Here is a 15230-nt window from a genome sequence, read left to right on the forward strand (position 1 = left end):
TAAATGAAGAATAGTCTGATGGGTGACAATATTAGCCGATCACGAGAACCAGCGCATGCCTTTTTTTGGGGGACATTTTCAAGTCATAGTCGCACACCTCATGTAGCCTAGCCCATAGGTCTATATGTTTTGCTTTGTGTCACAAATAAAATGGCCAAATAACTTATTCAAATTAAGCACATTAATCCGTTTTACAGGGGTGTAGAGCCTAACTGTCATACAGTACATACATGAGTTTCAAGTTTGGGGAAAATAATTTTGACCATAAAAACGCACCTGTATAATAAAAGCAATACATGCATAATCCCATTTGTTTTGAGGTGTTTTCCCACTAATGGAACATTCACGCTTATAGCCTACTGTTGTGTGGCATTGATTCGCTGATAATGTGAAGAAATAGCCTCATAGTTTATCAACATTTTGAGCAAAGTGTTCTGATCTGTTTCCTCAGCCTCATTGCTTAAAAAACGTTTAATTTTTTTGATGCTAGTGGTTGTATTAATTTGGTATCTATCGCATTCCACAACTGCCCCAGACTATTATCATGACCTTGCCTTGTTGGTGAGGTTTATGACCCTAGAAATACCTTTCCCCCTTTTCTCTCTCTACTCTAGCGAGTGGACTCTTGGAAAGACCTTTGTTATCATAGAGTATGGTAACATCAAAAGGTTGGGGACAGAACAATATTTCCGTAATCCAACCAGTTGAAAGTGTCCGTTGGTACTTAAAGAATATGATGTCAGATCAGTTTTTGTCTGGGACATTATATCTGATGATAGGACGACATAAACTGTATCTTGGAAAGTCGACACATTCTAGTTATCAGATTCACATGGAATTGTTGTGCAATTTAAATGTTTAAACATGAAGCTATTTGTGAAAAGATTAAATATAATTTTTGCTTTTAAATTAGAGAATTGTATTCATAAGTGAACTATGCCTACTCAGTGGCCCCGCCCAAGTGAACAGACATTGGTTGAGAACCATGAAACACACAAGCTCTCCCCCACTACAATGTCCCTTTGACGAAAGTCTACCTGGAGTTCCCGACGACGTGAGGACTGGTGTCCATACGTTTAAAAGGGCTAATTTCTACGTTAAGGTGCCGATCACCACGCTGGAAGGAGGAATGTCAACTACACCAGCCAGAATATAGCATGAGCTGAGTATGAAAACTTGGTATAAACTTTGAACTTTTATTCACTAAAGAAGGGATACATCCTAGACGTTGAGTTATCAGCAGCAGCTGTAAACGTACGTGGCTTAGGAAAGGATGGACAATCTCTTCAGAACGACAGGGTACTACAACGTATCCGTTCTACCACACGACAACAGACAACAACCTATCCGCATTTTCCTTTTCCGAATGGGCGGTTATTTAGAATGCATAAGATTCTGTATTTACGATAGCATTTTTCCTCAGTCTTCCTACTCTTTCATTAAAACCCAACCCTCTTTCTTTGTGTAACCAGCCGTCATATCGGTTTTGTTCACTAGGGACGTGTGTATATGTAATATGTATATATAATCATGTGTGATTATTTCGGAAATAGTAAATCAATAATTATACCAAATGTTGTACTGCTGATTCAACTTGTTAGCCAGGGTTTGTGAAGATAACCAAGAATTCTACAATGTTCAGATGAGACTGAACATGTGCCCCGACTTCCTAGTTAATTACATTTACATGATTAGTTTAATCAGGTAATATTAATTACAGAGAATTGATTTGATAAAATAGCACGTCATATATCATTTAATCCATAGTAGAGACACGACACTATGTGTGGAATATGTATTTCTCACACAGAATAGATTAGTTAAACCTTTGTACTATGGGTAACAGTAGATTGACATAGGCTAGTGCTTTTGCTGTTTGTTAGGCATAATCATCGTGTTGGCTTACGAAAAGTAAATGTGGACTGTTCTTCCAATATCTTTAAAATGAGCCTTGGAATTGGATAAGGACACACACAGTTGCGTCCCCAATGTGTCTGTTTTAGCCTGTGAGAAAGACCAGATCACGTGACAGAGAGCCATGCTTCGGAGCACCCAGCTGGGAGAAGTGAATTATAATTATTATTCAGTCCAAGGGCACAATGGCGACTGACAGCAAAAGGAATGGAATCCCCCCCCCCGCCCACCGGGAACTTAGAGACATTATCAAGTGCTCTACAAATTGTGAATGAGAGACTGATGAAGTGTGTACAGCTTGCTCAGAAAAACAAGGAGACCTCATGGCTTTCATGCAACTATTTTCAAATCATCATTAGAGTCGCATCATGCAGCCTTAGAATGTATAAAACATCTAAACATATAGCCCAACGTTTGTATCACAACTAAATTGACAAAAATAACTCTAAATTAAGCATATCTGTCACGCCCTCCAGTGCGCCTCCACAGTCCAGTAGGTCCTGTGCCTCCTCCCCGCACTCGCCCTGAGGTGCGTGTCATCAGCCCGGTGCCACCTGTACCGGTCCCACGCATCAGGCCTCCAGTGCGCCTCCACAGTCCAGAGTTTCCGGCGACAGTTCCCAGTCCAGAGTTTCCGGCGACAGTTCCCAGTCCAGAACTTCCGGCGACAGTTCCCAGTCCAGAGCTTCCGGCGACTTTTCACAGTCGGGAACCTCCGACGACGGTCCACAGTCCGGAACCTCCTAAGACGGTCCACGGTCCGGAGCCTCCAGCGACAGTCCGCGGTTTAGAGTCCCTAGCGACGGTCCGCGGTCCAGAGCCTCCAGCGACGGTCTGCGGTCCAGAGCCTCCAGCGACGGTCTGGCAATGATTCACGGTCTGGTTCCTCTGGCAACGACCCACTGTCTGGTTCTTCCGGCGACAAGCCACGGTCCAATTCCTCCATTGACGTGTCCACGAGCGGAGTGGGCACTTCGCTCCGCACCAGAGCCGCCCCCGACGGTAGATGCCCATTCGGACGCTCCCCTATTGACTCAGGTTTTGCGGCCAGAGTCCGCACAATTTGGGGGGGGGGGGGTACTGTCACGCCCTGACCATAGAGAGCTTTTATTCTCTATGTTGGTTAGGTCGGGGTGTGATTTAGGGCGGGTCATCTAGGCGTTTATATGTCGTTGTTGGCCTGTTATGGTTCCCAATCAGAGGCAGCTGTTTATCGTTGTCTCTGATTGGGGATCAAATTTAGGCAGCCTTTCCCCTTTGTGCTTTGTGGGATCTTGTGATTGTGTAGCTGCCTGTGAGCAGCCCAGAACGTCACGTTTCGTTTGTGCTTGTTTTGTTTGGTGAGTTTCAATTTATTAAAATATGTGGATCTCTACGCACGCTGCGCCTTGGTCCTTTCCTTGTAACGATCGTGACAATATCGGAGTACCTGTTATTTATTAAGCACTCACAGAATAGCTGCATGTGTGCACTCCCTCAAATAATTTGGAGAAAAAATCCTTTCTATTTTATTCAGCTATGTTCAATTGTATTCATCAAACTATAAAACAATATAAAATAATGCCACGGAATTCAAAGCTAATCTTGTCTGCTAAATCATATAGTTAAGCCCACAGCCATATAGCATAGCCAGATCAGGACATAAGGACAACTCGGAGTATGCTATTCTGTTCTTCTGAAATAGACTACATTTTCTTCATACATTTTCTTCATGTCTCTTTAGACCTGTCTAAAATAAAGAATGGATTTATTGTGAAGGTGTAGGTTATATTACATGGATGTATTAAAATGTAGATGTTCCAAAGGTCTGCATCAATGGAAAGAAAGGATATGCATGGAAGCCAGGAGATGCTAAATGTGTTTTATGTTAATTAACAGTCAATTACTGTGAGACAGGCAGTTATTTAAGTGACAATCACCGGCCGAAAAAATGTAATGATCGCCACAGCCCTGTATTCTTCCGCACAAAGAAACAGAGAGCTGTATAAGGCTAACAGCAAAGTTTATATTGTAACAAAAGTCCATTGAATTTCTAATAAGGTGGCTCTCTACACAAAGCTGTTAGCTAATACAGCTTCCAACCCCACTGAAACTCATCAGCATAAAGCAGAACAGAGTATGAAGCTCACTGTTTTACCACCATTAGTACGATGTTGTCGATGTCTCACTCAGAGGACGATAGAAATGTGGACGCTTCCTTGACCACTCGCTCTTACAATTCCCCAACGGTGTATCTATATGACGTCCATCTACACAACTGTTCACTCTCTCTATTGATATAGGAGAGGCTTGTGGAGGAGGGGGGAGGGGGGGAGAGAAAGAGGGGGATACTGTGCCTTCGGAAAGTATTCAGACCCCTTTCCCTTTTTCCACATTTTGTTCCTTTACAGCCTTATTCTAAAATTGATATAATGTATTGTTTTCGTCATCAATTTACACACACTACACTACAATGACAAAGCGAAAACAGTTTTTTTAGATTTTTTTTTGCAAATGTATTGCAACAGACCCTTTGATATGAGACTCGAAATTGAGCTCGAACATCTCTGGAAAGACCTGCAAATAGCTGAGCAGCGACGCTCCACATCCAACCTGAAAGAGCTTGAGAGGATCTGCAGAGAAGAATGGGAGAAACTCCCCAAATATACACTATCTTTCCAAAGTTTGGGGTCCTTGTTGTTGAAAGAAAATCGAATTTTTTGTCCATTCAAATAACATCAAATGGATCAGAAATACAGTGTAGACACTGTCAGTGTTGTAAATGACTATTGTAGCTGGAAAGGGGAGATTTTTAATGGAATATCTACATAGGCGTACAAAGGCCCATTACTCCTGTGAAGGGAGTAGTACACATCGTTGTAAGAGATCTTCAGTTTCTTGGCAATTTCTCGCATGGAATAGCCTTCATTTCTCAGAACAAGAATAGAGTGACGAGTTTGAGAAGAAAGTTATTTGTTTCTGGCCATTCTGAGCCTGTAATCAAAGCCACAAATGCTGATGCTCCAGATAATCAACTAGTCTAAATAAGGCCATTTTTTTGGCTTCTTTAAATCAGGACAACAGTTTTCAGCTGTGCTGACATAATTGCAAAAGGGTTTTCTAATGATCAATTAGCCTTTTAAAATTATAAACTTGGATTAGCTAACACAACGTGCCATTGGAACACAGGAGTGATGGTTGCTGATAATGGGCCTCTGTACGCCTATGTAGATATTCCATTAAACAATCTGCAGTCATTTACAACATTAAAGTCATTTACAACATTAAAAAACTCTACACTGTATTTCTGATCCATTTTATGTAATTTTAATGGACAATTTTTTTAAATTTTCTTTCAAAAACAAGAACATTTCTAAGTGACTCCAAATATTTGAACGGTAATGTAGGTGTGCCAAGCTTGTAGCGTCATACCCAAGAAGACTCGAGGCTGTAATCGCTGCCAAAGGTGATTCAACAAAGTACTGAGTAAAGGGTCTGAATACTTATCTAAATGTAATATTTCCGTTTTTAATACATTTGCAAAAATGTCTAAAAAGCTGTTTTTGCTTTGTCATTATGAGGTATTGTGTGTATATTTAATACATTTTAGAATAAGGCTGTAACGTAACAAAATGTGGAAAAAGTCAAGGGGTCTGAATACTTTCCGAAGCACCGTCTACTCCCCTCTCCTCCCTCTCTCTGGAGGAATGAGATCCAGCCAGTTGCAGATAGAGCGCCATGTCCCCCCCCCCCCTCTTCCCCTTCTTTTCCGTCCCAGGAGGGCCATCCAAACCTGGCTCCGTCTTCTTGATTACCCAGGGGCAACAGCTCCAGATGTTGGATAGGAGGCATGAGGAAGGATGGGGATGACGACTAACAGGCGCAGGAGGTACAGCCGAGTTTGGAAAAAAGCCTGATTAAAAGTTTTAAACGACCTCGGATGAGAAGCAGGGGAACAGAGGGATCGGTTGAGAGTTTTAGGTCGTTTTGTAGACAGTAAAATATGACGCCATCTACTGGATAGACGTTGTATTGTGTTTGGTCCTCAGTAGCTGTGTTGGTAGAGCATGGCACTTGTAATGCCAAGAAAGTCATTTCGATTCCCAGGACAGCCCGTATGCTAACGAAAGTGTGCACACACGACTAAGTAGCTTTGGATAAAAAGTGTCTGATGAAGGGCATATGCAGAGTTTGATACCTGAAGGTTTCTCAACCATGCTGCCTTGTCACAAGAACGACATTTTTATTAGAAGGCTTTGTGGAGAAAGATGGGTACAACCTTCTAGGACCTCTGTCTCTCTCTAACTGATTATTTAAGGACCCAACAAAGAGTACATTCGATGGACTGGATAATGATTGAACCGATAGGCTATTTGATTTATAGATGTATTGATTCTCAGTTTGACATACTGATTGACTGACCGACTTGACATCATTTGATCGATTGCAATGGTTTCACTGACTACACATTTGATTAACTGCCAGTTGGATTAACTGACTGATTGATTGACTAGCTGACTGGAGGTCAGTGTTGCGTCGGTCCACTCACCGTCTCTGCCTCTCCTGTCCAGGGTGGCCTTGGCCGGACCGGCGGAGCAGTAGAGGAAGCCGTCCATGAAGGACGGAGCATCAGACGGAGAACTGGTCTCTGAGGATGACTCCAGCTTGGGGAAATCTACACAGACACACAGAGAGAGACAGTGAGCCTAGACGTGCAACATAACAGAACTTCAACATAGACGTATCATCAGAGATATGAGAGAGAGAGAGACTAAGTAACTGTTCCATCCCACTAAACCAGTAGTAACTGTTCCCATCTCTTCTAAACCAGTAGTAACTGTTCCATCTCTCTAAACCAGAGTAACTGTTCCATCTCTCTAAACCAGCAGTAACTGTTCCATCTCTCTAAACCAGCAGTAACTGTTCCATCTCTCTAAACCAGCAGTAACTGTTCCATCTCTCTAAACCAGCAGTAACTGTTCCATCTCTCTAAACCAGCAGTAACTGTTCCATCCCTCTAAACCAGTAGTAACTGTTCCATCCCTCTAAACCAACAGTAACTGTTCAATCCTCTAAACCAGCAGTAACTGTTCCATCTCTCTAAACCAGCAGTAACTGTTCCATCTCTCTAAACCAGCAGTAACTTTCCATCTCTCTAAACCAGCAGAACTGTTCCATCTCTCTAAACCAGCAGTAACTGTTCCATCTCTCTAAACCAGTAGTAACTGTTCCATCCCTCTAAACCAGCAGTAACTGTTCAATCCCTCTAAACCAGTAGTAACTGTTCCATCCCTCTAAACCAGTAGTAACTGTTCCATCTCACTAAACCAGCAGTAACTGTTCCATCTCTCTAAACCAGCAGTAACTGTTCCATCTCTCTAAACCAGCAGTAACTGTTCCATCCCTCTAAACCACCAGTAACTGTTCCATCCCTCTAAACCAGCAGTAACTGTTCCATCTCTCTAAACCAGCAGTAACTCTTCCATCTTCCTAAACCAGTAGTAACTGTTCCATCCCACTAAACCAGTAGTAACTGTTCCATCTCTCTAAACCAGCAGTAACTCTTCCATCTTCCTAAACCAGTAGTAACTGTCCATCTCTCTAAACCAGCAGTAACTGTTCCATCTCTCTAAACCAGTAGTAACTGTTCCATCTCTCTAAACCAGCAGTAACTGTTCCATCCCTCTAAACCAGCAGTAACTCTTCCATCTTCCTAAACCAGTAGTAACTGTTCCATCTCTCTAAACCAGCAGTAACTGTTCATCTCTCTAAACCAGTAGTAACTGTTCCATCTCTCTAAACCAGCAGTAAACTGTTCCATCTCCTAAACCAGTAGTAACTGTTCCATCCCTCTAAACCAGTAGTAACTGTTTCATCTCTCTAAACCAGCATAACGGTCCATCCCACTAAACCAGCAGTAACTTTCATCCCACTAAACCAGCAGTAACTGTTCCATCCCACTAAACCAGTAGTAACTGTTCCATCTCTCTAAACCAGTAGTAACTGTTCCATCTCTCTAAACCAGCAGTAACTGTTCCATCTCTCTAAACCAGTAGTAACTGTTCCATCCCTCTAAACCAGTAGTAACTGTTTCATCTCTCAAACCAGCAGTAACGGTTCCATCCCACTAAACAGCAGTAACTGTTCCATCCCACTAAACCAGCAGTAACTGTTCCATCCCACTAAACCAGTAGTAACTGTTCCATCTCTCTAAACCAGCAGTAACTGTTCCATCACTAAACCAGCAGTAACTGTTCATCTCACTAAACCAGCAGTAACTGTTCCATCTCTCTAAACCAGTAGTAACTGTTCCATCTCTCTAAACCAGCAGTAACTGTTCCTCTCTTCTAAACCAGCAGTAACTGTTCCACTCTCTACTAAACCCAAGTAGTAACTGTTCCATCCCTCTAAACCAGCAGTAACTGTTCCATCTCTCTAAACCAGTAGTAACTGTTCCATCTCTCTAAACCAGTAGTAGTGCAGTAAGGGGGTTTAGAGAATGAAAGAAGGCCTACTGGTAAAGATGACCAAATAATTTGCCCATCGTTGATTCATTGGATTAAATGTAACTTTATTTCAATGCTTCTGCTTATTTGTGTTTTTTTGGTGGCTTGTTGTTCCTGCAAAGCACCTTGGGATGTTTTTGAGTCCCTCCTCAGGAGCTTATTGATAACACTAATCCCAACTGTGCCTCTTTACTCAAATATCTACCGTTGTATTTATATATTTATTTATTGACGCACTCATTCATCTATTTATTTATTGCTGTCGCTCAGGCGTTTAATCCCAAGGTTATTCGCACAAGGTGTTTCGGGAAAGTTTTGAGGCAGAGTGAAAAACTCTCGAGTCTCTTGATAAATGAAAGAAATCCTCAGTGCTGCCTCTTTCTCCAGCACGACACACCGTTTTTTTTATTTTTTATATTCTCTCTCGTTTTCTTCTCGCTCTCCTTTAATTTTCTCACTCTCTTTTACTCTCTCTGTCTCTCACTCCCTCTTGCTTCTTTTAAGAGCTCCCCACGTTCAACCTTATCGTTTTCAAATTCAATTAGCTCCAATGCTTGTTTTTTTTTTTTTTTGCAGGAGCCCTAGTTATACCTCAAGAGATTTTATCACCTACCCGAGCCCCCTCATCAAACAAGGTAAAATTACTTCAATTGAAATCCTTTTAATTGAAGGACCTAACCTCCCCTCCTCCCTCCATCCCCCTCTCATGCCCTTTGCAGCTTCACATCTCTCTAAAATGAAAAGACCTGCAACTGCTATGAGAGTCAAACGCCGATGTGGAGATTCCCGAAATGGTGATTATTTGTGATCTTAAGATCCTGATTCTCCATGGGCTACTCACTGATGTGAATCTCACACAGGCATTTTTAGAATTGGAGCTTCCAATTATGTTCAAAGTCGACTCAGAGGGGACCACTACCCATCAACCTTTGGCAGGTAAACAACAGGACTACAAAACAAGTAAAGTCGTTAGCTACTGTAACATATTCTGTGTTTACTGAATCTGAAAGCATCCGTTCCAATAGGTGTTGCTGCTTAGCGAGAGACCCTGTGTTACAGTGTGTGTTTGGCCCTTTAAACAGTCCCTTTGGGCTCCTTAGATAACAATGTAAAATGCTGGCTCTGTAGCTCTGTCCTGTTTGTGTTTTTTTGTTGGTAGTCATAGCCTATTTCTCGGCTGTGCTGATTGGCCAACTCCCCAGTGAGGGAGGTGACATGACAGAGTTTCCAATTAGCTATCAGAGCCGGGACGGTCGGCAGAGTAACGGTCCTGTAACGATCCAAAACCACAACAGTCTGTCTGTGACCCTGGCCTTCGGCACAGGACACTGTGACAACATCCGCACGCACACACACAAGGACACACTAAGATACACACACACTAGGACACAAACACACACACTAGGATACACACATACACACACACACACACACAACACTAGGATACCACCACTAGGATACACACACACACTAGGATACACACACACACACAACACACACACACTAGGATACGCACACAACACTAGGATACACACCACACACACACACACACACACTAGGATGAACACAACACACAAACCACACTAGGATACACACACACACCACACCACACCACCACTAGGATACCACACACACACACACACACTAGGATACACACACACACACACACACTAGGATACACTCCAAACTCTCTGTTTAGCTCCAAAGGAGGAACCTCTAAAAATGATCTCCCAGTTTTGAGACAACAGTCATTGTTGGTTTACTAGACAATAAAGCAGGGTTGACATTATCGATCCGGCCCTACACTATTGCCAAAACCAGGAAGAGACATCGCTTCAGACAGTCAACATTGGCCCTATCAACCGACTCAGGGAGCCAGTGCTCAGCCTAACGAGGCCAGCGCTCAGCACAGAGGAACACAGGGGGGTTTCTTAACGTTGGCCTGACGTTGGGGGAACGTCGGAGAGGAAGCTCTAAATGAGCCCCCCAGAAGGGATGAGAAGAGCGGAGACGTTCCGTGATGAATTTACTCTGCACAACACACAGTGTGTCACCGTGACAACAACAATATCTGATTGGACAACTTAAGTTTGTATGTGCGCACGCACGCACGCACGCACGCACGCGTACACACACACACGTATCTTTGTCACACACACCTTTGACGACAGTGAAGAAATTGTATGTTTCTGTGTGTATGTGCGTGTGTCTGTCTGTTTTCGCCTGTGCGCGAGGGAGTGTGCACACCTCCGAGTAATGGGCATCGCCATGGCGACCAGGTGACCCAAAAAGGCAGTTAGTAGGCCTTAACAGCCTCGGAGCAGGAGAGTGTGCATAGACGCAGTGCATACATTATGCAAATCAAGGTCCCTGGGAAAGTATGTCCTTCCTTCCGACAGAGCGGCTCTGTCGCTCCTCGACTTAATTCACTCTTATCACTACGCCCCGCAAGGAACCATCCGAGCACAACATGTGCGTCATGGGGGAATCATAACAGCGCAACACATCTGTAACATGCATCCTACTACAGAAAGCTAAGGGAATTACCCTTATATCGGTCTTCTGCGGAGGAAACGGCGGAGAGAGCAGACGACGGAGAGGTATTTTATTCTTCTCTATCTCCTTTCATAAAGCGCCTCCCTTTGTTCGCTCCTGCCTTCGCTCTCTACTCATGAGAATGAGGGGAGAAATATAACGTCTCTCACTGCACTTTTATGACTGGGAAGGCTGGCATGAGTGAGAGTTTCAAACATGATTGGATTGTAAAGTAAAAAATACAACATCCTGATTGTGTGTGGAGGGAGAAAGAAAGAAAGAAAGAAAGAAAGAAAGAGAGAAAGAGAGAAAGAGAGAAAGAAAGAAAGAGAGAAAGAGAGAAAGAAAGAAAGAAAGAAAGAAAGAAAGGAAGGAAGGAAGGAAGGAAGGAAGGAGCTGGACTGGGCTTATCTGTGCTTTCATAAAACACCCAAAATCTAGCCACTACTTTGAACGGCCTTTTCACAGATTTATATGTGAGAGACAGGACTGTCATGCCTGAATAGCGTATCAATGAGCTGTTATTTCCCCTGTTTGTGGCAGTACAAAGAGTGTCCAATGTGTGGCTGAATTGCTGGCGGATGACAATGTGCTTTGTATGATGACTTAAGACGCCCCTTTCTCTGAATGCACACTCAGAGGCTGACAGACGTGATGCACATGCCCACACACATAGAGATTAGCAACACACGACGGTATGGTAACACACACAGACACAGCTATCTACCTGAGAGCTTGTTGTGGTGTAGGAACTCCATTTGCAGCCTCTGCCCTGCCCTCTGGGCCAAAAGGTAGGGAGTCGAGTAGGTTGGATCTCCTGTAGCACACATCACATCAGCTCCACTGAACACCAACGACATGGTCTCTAACACATCAGGTAGAACCACAGCAGCACACAGCGCCTAGAGAGAGAGAGAGAGAGAGAGAGAGGAGAGAGAGAGAGAGAGAGAGAGAGAGAAGAGAGAGAGCGAGAGAAGAGAGAGAGAGAGAGAGAGAGAGAGAGAAAATTAGCAGACACTCTATTCCAGAGCGACTTACAGGAGCAATTAGGGTAAGCTCCTTGCTAAAAGGCACATCGACAGATGTTTCAACCTAATAGCCAAGCAACAATTATTCACAAACACATCCCCAACACAGGAGAAGAGATTGGAATAAATGAACGTTATTGAGGTATATTGAGTGTCACACTTGGATAGAAAAGCATTTGCTATTTGAAATTGGGCTGTGAGATCCAATGAATACTGTTAAAAGGCTGTTGAGAGAACCACTTTTTGGCAAGGGGAAAAATGCCTATCTCAGCCACCCATTAAAATGGGATCTCTCTCTCTCTCCGGCCCCCTCTCTCTCGCCCTACTTCCCCTCTCTCTCTCCCCTCTCTCAGCCCCTCTCTCACCCCACTCTCTCACCCCCACTCTCTCACCCACTCTCTCGCGCCCATTCTCTCGCCCCCATCTCTCTCGCTCCCTCCTCTCGCCCTCACGCTTCTCCCTCTCTCTCTCTCTTCCCCCTCTCTCGCCCCCTCTCTCTCGCCCCCACTCTCTCGCCTCTCTCTCGAGCCTCCTCTCTCTCGCCCCCTCTCTCTCGCCCCCCCTCTCTCGCTCCCCTTCTTCAGACCCACTCTCTCACCCCACTCTCTCGCCCCCTCTCTCTCGCCCCCGCTTCTCTCGGCCTCATTCTCCGCTCTCTCTTCTCGCCCTCTCTCTCGTCCCCTCTCTCTCGCCCTCACTCTCCCCCTCTCTATCTCTCTCGCTCTGTCCATAAACATAATAGTGTATCCCCTAACACCAAAGAGGAGAGGCAGAGGTGTGGAATGGTGAGAGTGTAATTCTGCCCAGTTACAGAGTCGACGTGTTTTATCATCTGCAAAAACAAGGAAGGTCTGAAGTGAGGCCACGTACAGAGCCGAGCTTTTAATCAATCCGACCAGAAACAAGAAGGATGAAAGTGAGCCACGTACAGAGCCACCGCGTTTAATTCAATCCGCCAGGAAACAAGGAAGGACTGCAAGTGAGGCACGTACGTAGCCACCGCGTTTATCGATCTGCCAGAAAAAAGGAAGGACTGGAAAGTGAGGCCACGTACAGAGCCGGCGCTTTATCATCCGCCAGAAACAAGGAAGGACTGAAAGTGGAGGGCTCAGCACGCCATGTAATATCATACACACACACACAAAACACGCACCACGCAACGCACGCACGCACGCCACAACAAACAACCTTTGGCCACCCACCACATTTTCACACAAAGCAAACGTTATCCATACACATAATGGTTGGGCTCTAAAATCAGCTAGGCATCTATAAGCCACAGGAAACAGACACCATATTTAAAACATATATAAAACCACACAAACAACGAAGGCTTGTTGTTCTCGTTCACTCACAGCATAGGAGAGAGATTTCATGTAGTCAGTAGTTGTCCAACCAATGATGAAATTGGGGAGTTGGTGCTGAGCGATTAACACACATGTCCGTTTATTTTTGTTTTTTCAAACAATAATGACCGATGCGTTCAATTATTTGAATTCCATTTTTTTTTTTTTTTTTTTGAATTGTTTCCTAGTGAAGCTCAATGTGCAACATGCACAGTTTCTCAAGAGAATAAATCAGATCCAGCCTAACTGTTGAATGTAGTTAGGGAGTTGTAGTTTCCTAGAAATAAATCAGAATCCATGCCTAAACTGTTAATTGTAGTGAGGGAAGTTCTGTAGTTTCTCTAGAGATAAATCAGATCCGCCAAACTGTTGAAAATGTATGTAGGAGTTTTAGTTTCTCTAGAGATAAATCAGATCCAGCCTAAACTGTGAAATGTAGTAGGGAGTTTGTAGTTTCGTCTAGAAATAAATCGAAGATCTCAGCCTAAACTGTGAATGTAGGTAGGCGAGTTGTAGTTTTCGTTAGAAATAAATCAATCACAGCCTAAAACTGTGAAATGTAGTAGGAGTTGTAGTTTCTCTAGAGATAGTCAGATCCAGCCTAAACTTGTGAAATGTTAGTAGCGCGAGTTTAGTTTCCAACAGTCTAATAATTCTTATGAGTTATGTGCAAAAAAAACGATGACGACGTGAGGGGATATTAGAGAGCAGCTGTTGTTCGCCAGGTATCTTACTTGAAAATAATGACTAAGTATTTATAGTCTTGGTATTTGTCAGCAGTCATAGTTAGTTGTCTTATTTACTTTGTAGAAACTACTAAAATAGTGATGTTGTCAGACAGGCAGCTCTATAGAAATGAGAAAATGACTTGGATTAAATAATAAAGACATCAAATAAAAACTAATGTAATAAACACAACTGAAATATTTTATTAAAGTAAAATGTTAATGTGAATTAAATTGATGTTATACAATGGACTTGTATAATGGTTTAAGTCTGTTTTAACAGCATTTCACCCACTAATGCCATAGTGCATAAGGTAAAAAAAAAAAAAATGGAAACGGGAATCAAAAAACCGTGATTATTTTTTAGAATAATGGAGAAAACTGAACAAGACCTCAAACAGCAGTAATCGCTCAGCACTACAGAGAGGACATACAGTACTTTAGATCACACGCAATAATCGACAGCACCGGACCGAGTTTGACAAAACCTGGGTGAAATCATGCGTCTTGCAGAGAGATCCGGCAATTTACAAAATAACACTGATTGGTGTAAAGCAAGTAATATAGTAATGTACTGAAATGTATTATCACAAGAATATCTCAATAGCCGCAAGGAGGGCGTGGTATCATTTCCTGAAGATTTTACTGTTGCCTTTTTTCTTCTGTATCATCCCATTCCTTACCACATGTATCATCCCATTTCCCTTACCACAGTATATCATTCCCCATACCAACAGTATCATCCATTCCCATACCACTGTATCATCCCATTCCCATACGACTTGTACATCCATTCCCATACCACTGTATTATCCCATTCCATAACCAAACTGTAATCATCCCATTGCCCATACATGCTACTAATCATTCCAATACCACTGTATATCCATTCCTACCAAAGTATTATCCCATCTGACACAGTATCATCAATTCTTACACGTGATACCCATTCCCTACATGTTATCATCCCATTCCCATCCCATGTCATCATCCATTCCATACAAACTGTATTCCCATTCCACAGTATCATCACCATTCCAAAACCAATGTATCATCCCATTCCCATACACTCGTAATCCATCATCAGAGCGAGAGAGAAGAACAGAGGGAGAAACTAGAGACCCGGTAGGCGAAAATCCAGACAAGACGACACAATACACACGGTCGGCAAAGTCATGTCTCAGATGTATGATTGTT

General features: G+C 43.2%; 1 protein-coding gene across 1 annotated transcript in view; it reads right to left on the reverse strand.

The window, feature by feature from the left end:
* LOC112071308 (arf-GAP with Rho-GAP domain, ANK repeat and PH domain-containing protein 2-like) overlaps window positions 1-15230 on the reverse strand; it is a 149494-nt gene that overhangs the window by 89026 nt on the left and 45238 nt on the right. Inside the window, 2 exon segments of the mRNA XM_070439339.1 lie at window positions 6443-6568; window positions 11662-11836. Coding sequence (XP_070295440.1) covers window positions 6443-6568; window positions 11662-11836 — 301 coding nt within the window.

This window comes from Salvelinus sp. IW2-2015, unplaced genomic scaffold, assembly GCF_002910315.2.
Source record: "Salvelinus sp. IW2-2015 unplaced genomic scaffold, ASM291031v2 Un_scaffold1577, whole genome shotgun sequence".
Taxonomy (NCBI): domain Eukaryota; kingdom Metazoa; phylum Chordata; class Actinopteri; order Salmoniformes; family Salmonidae; genus Salvelinus; species Salvelinus sp. IW2-2015.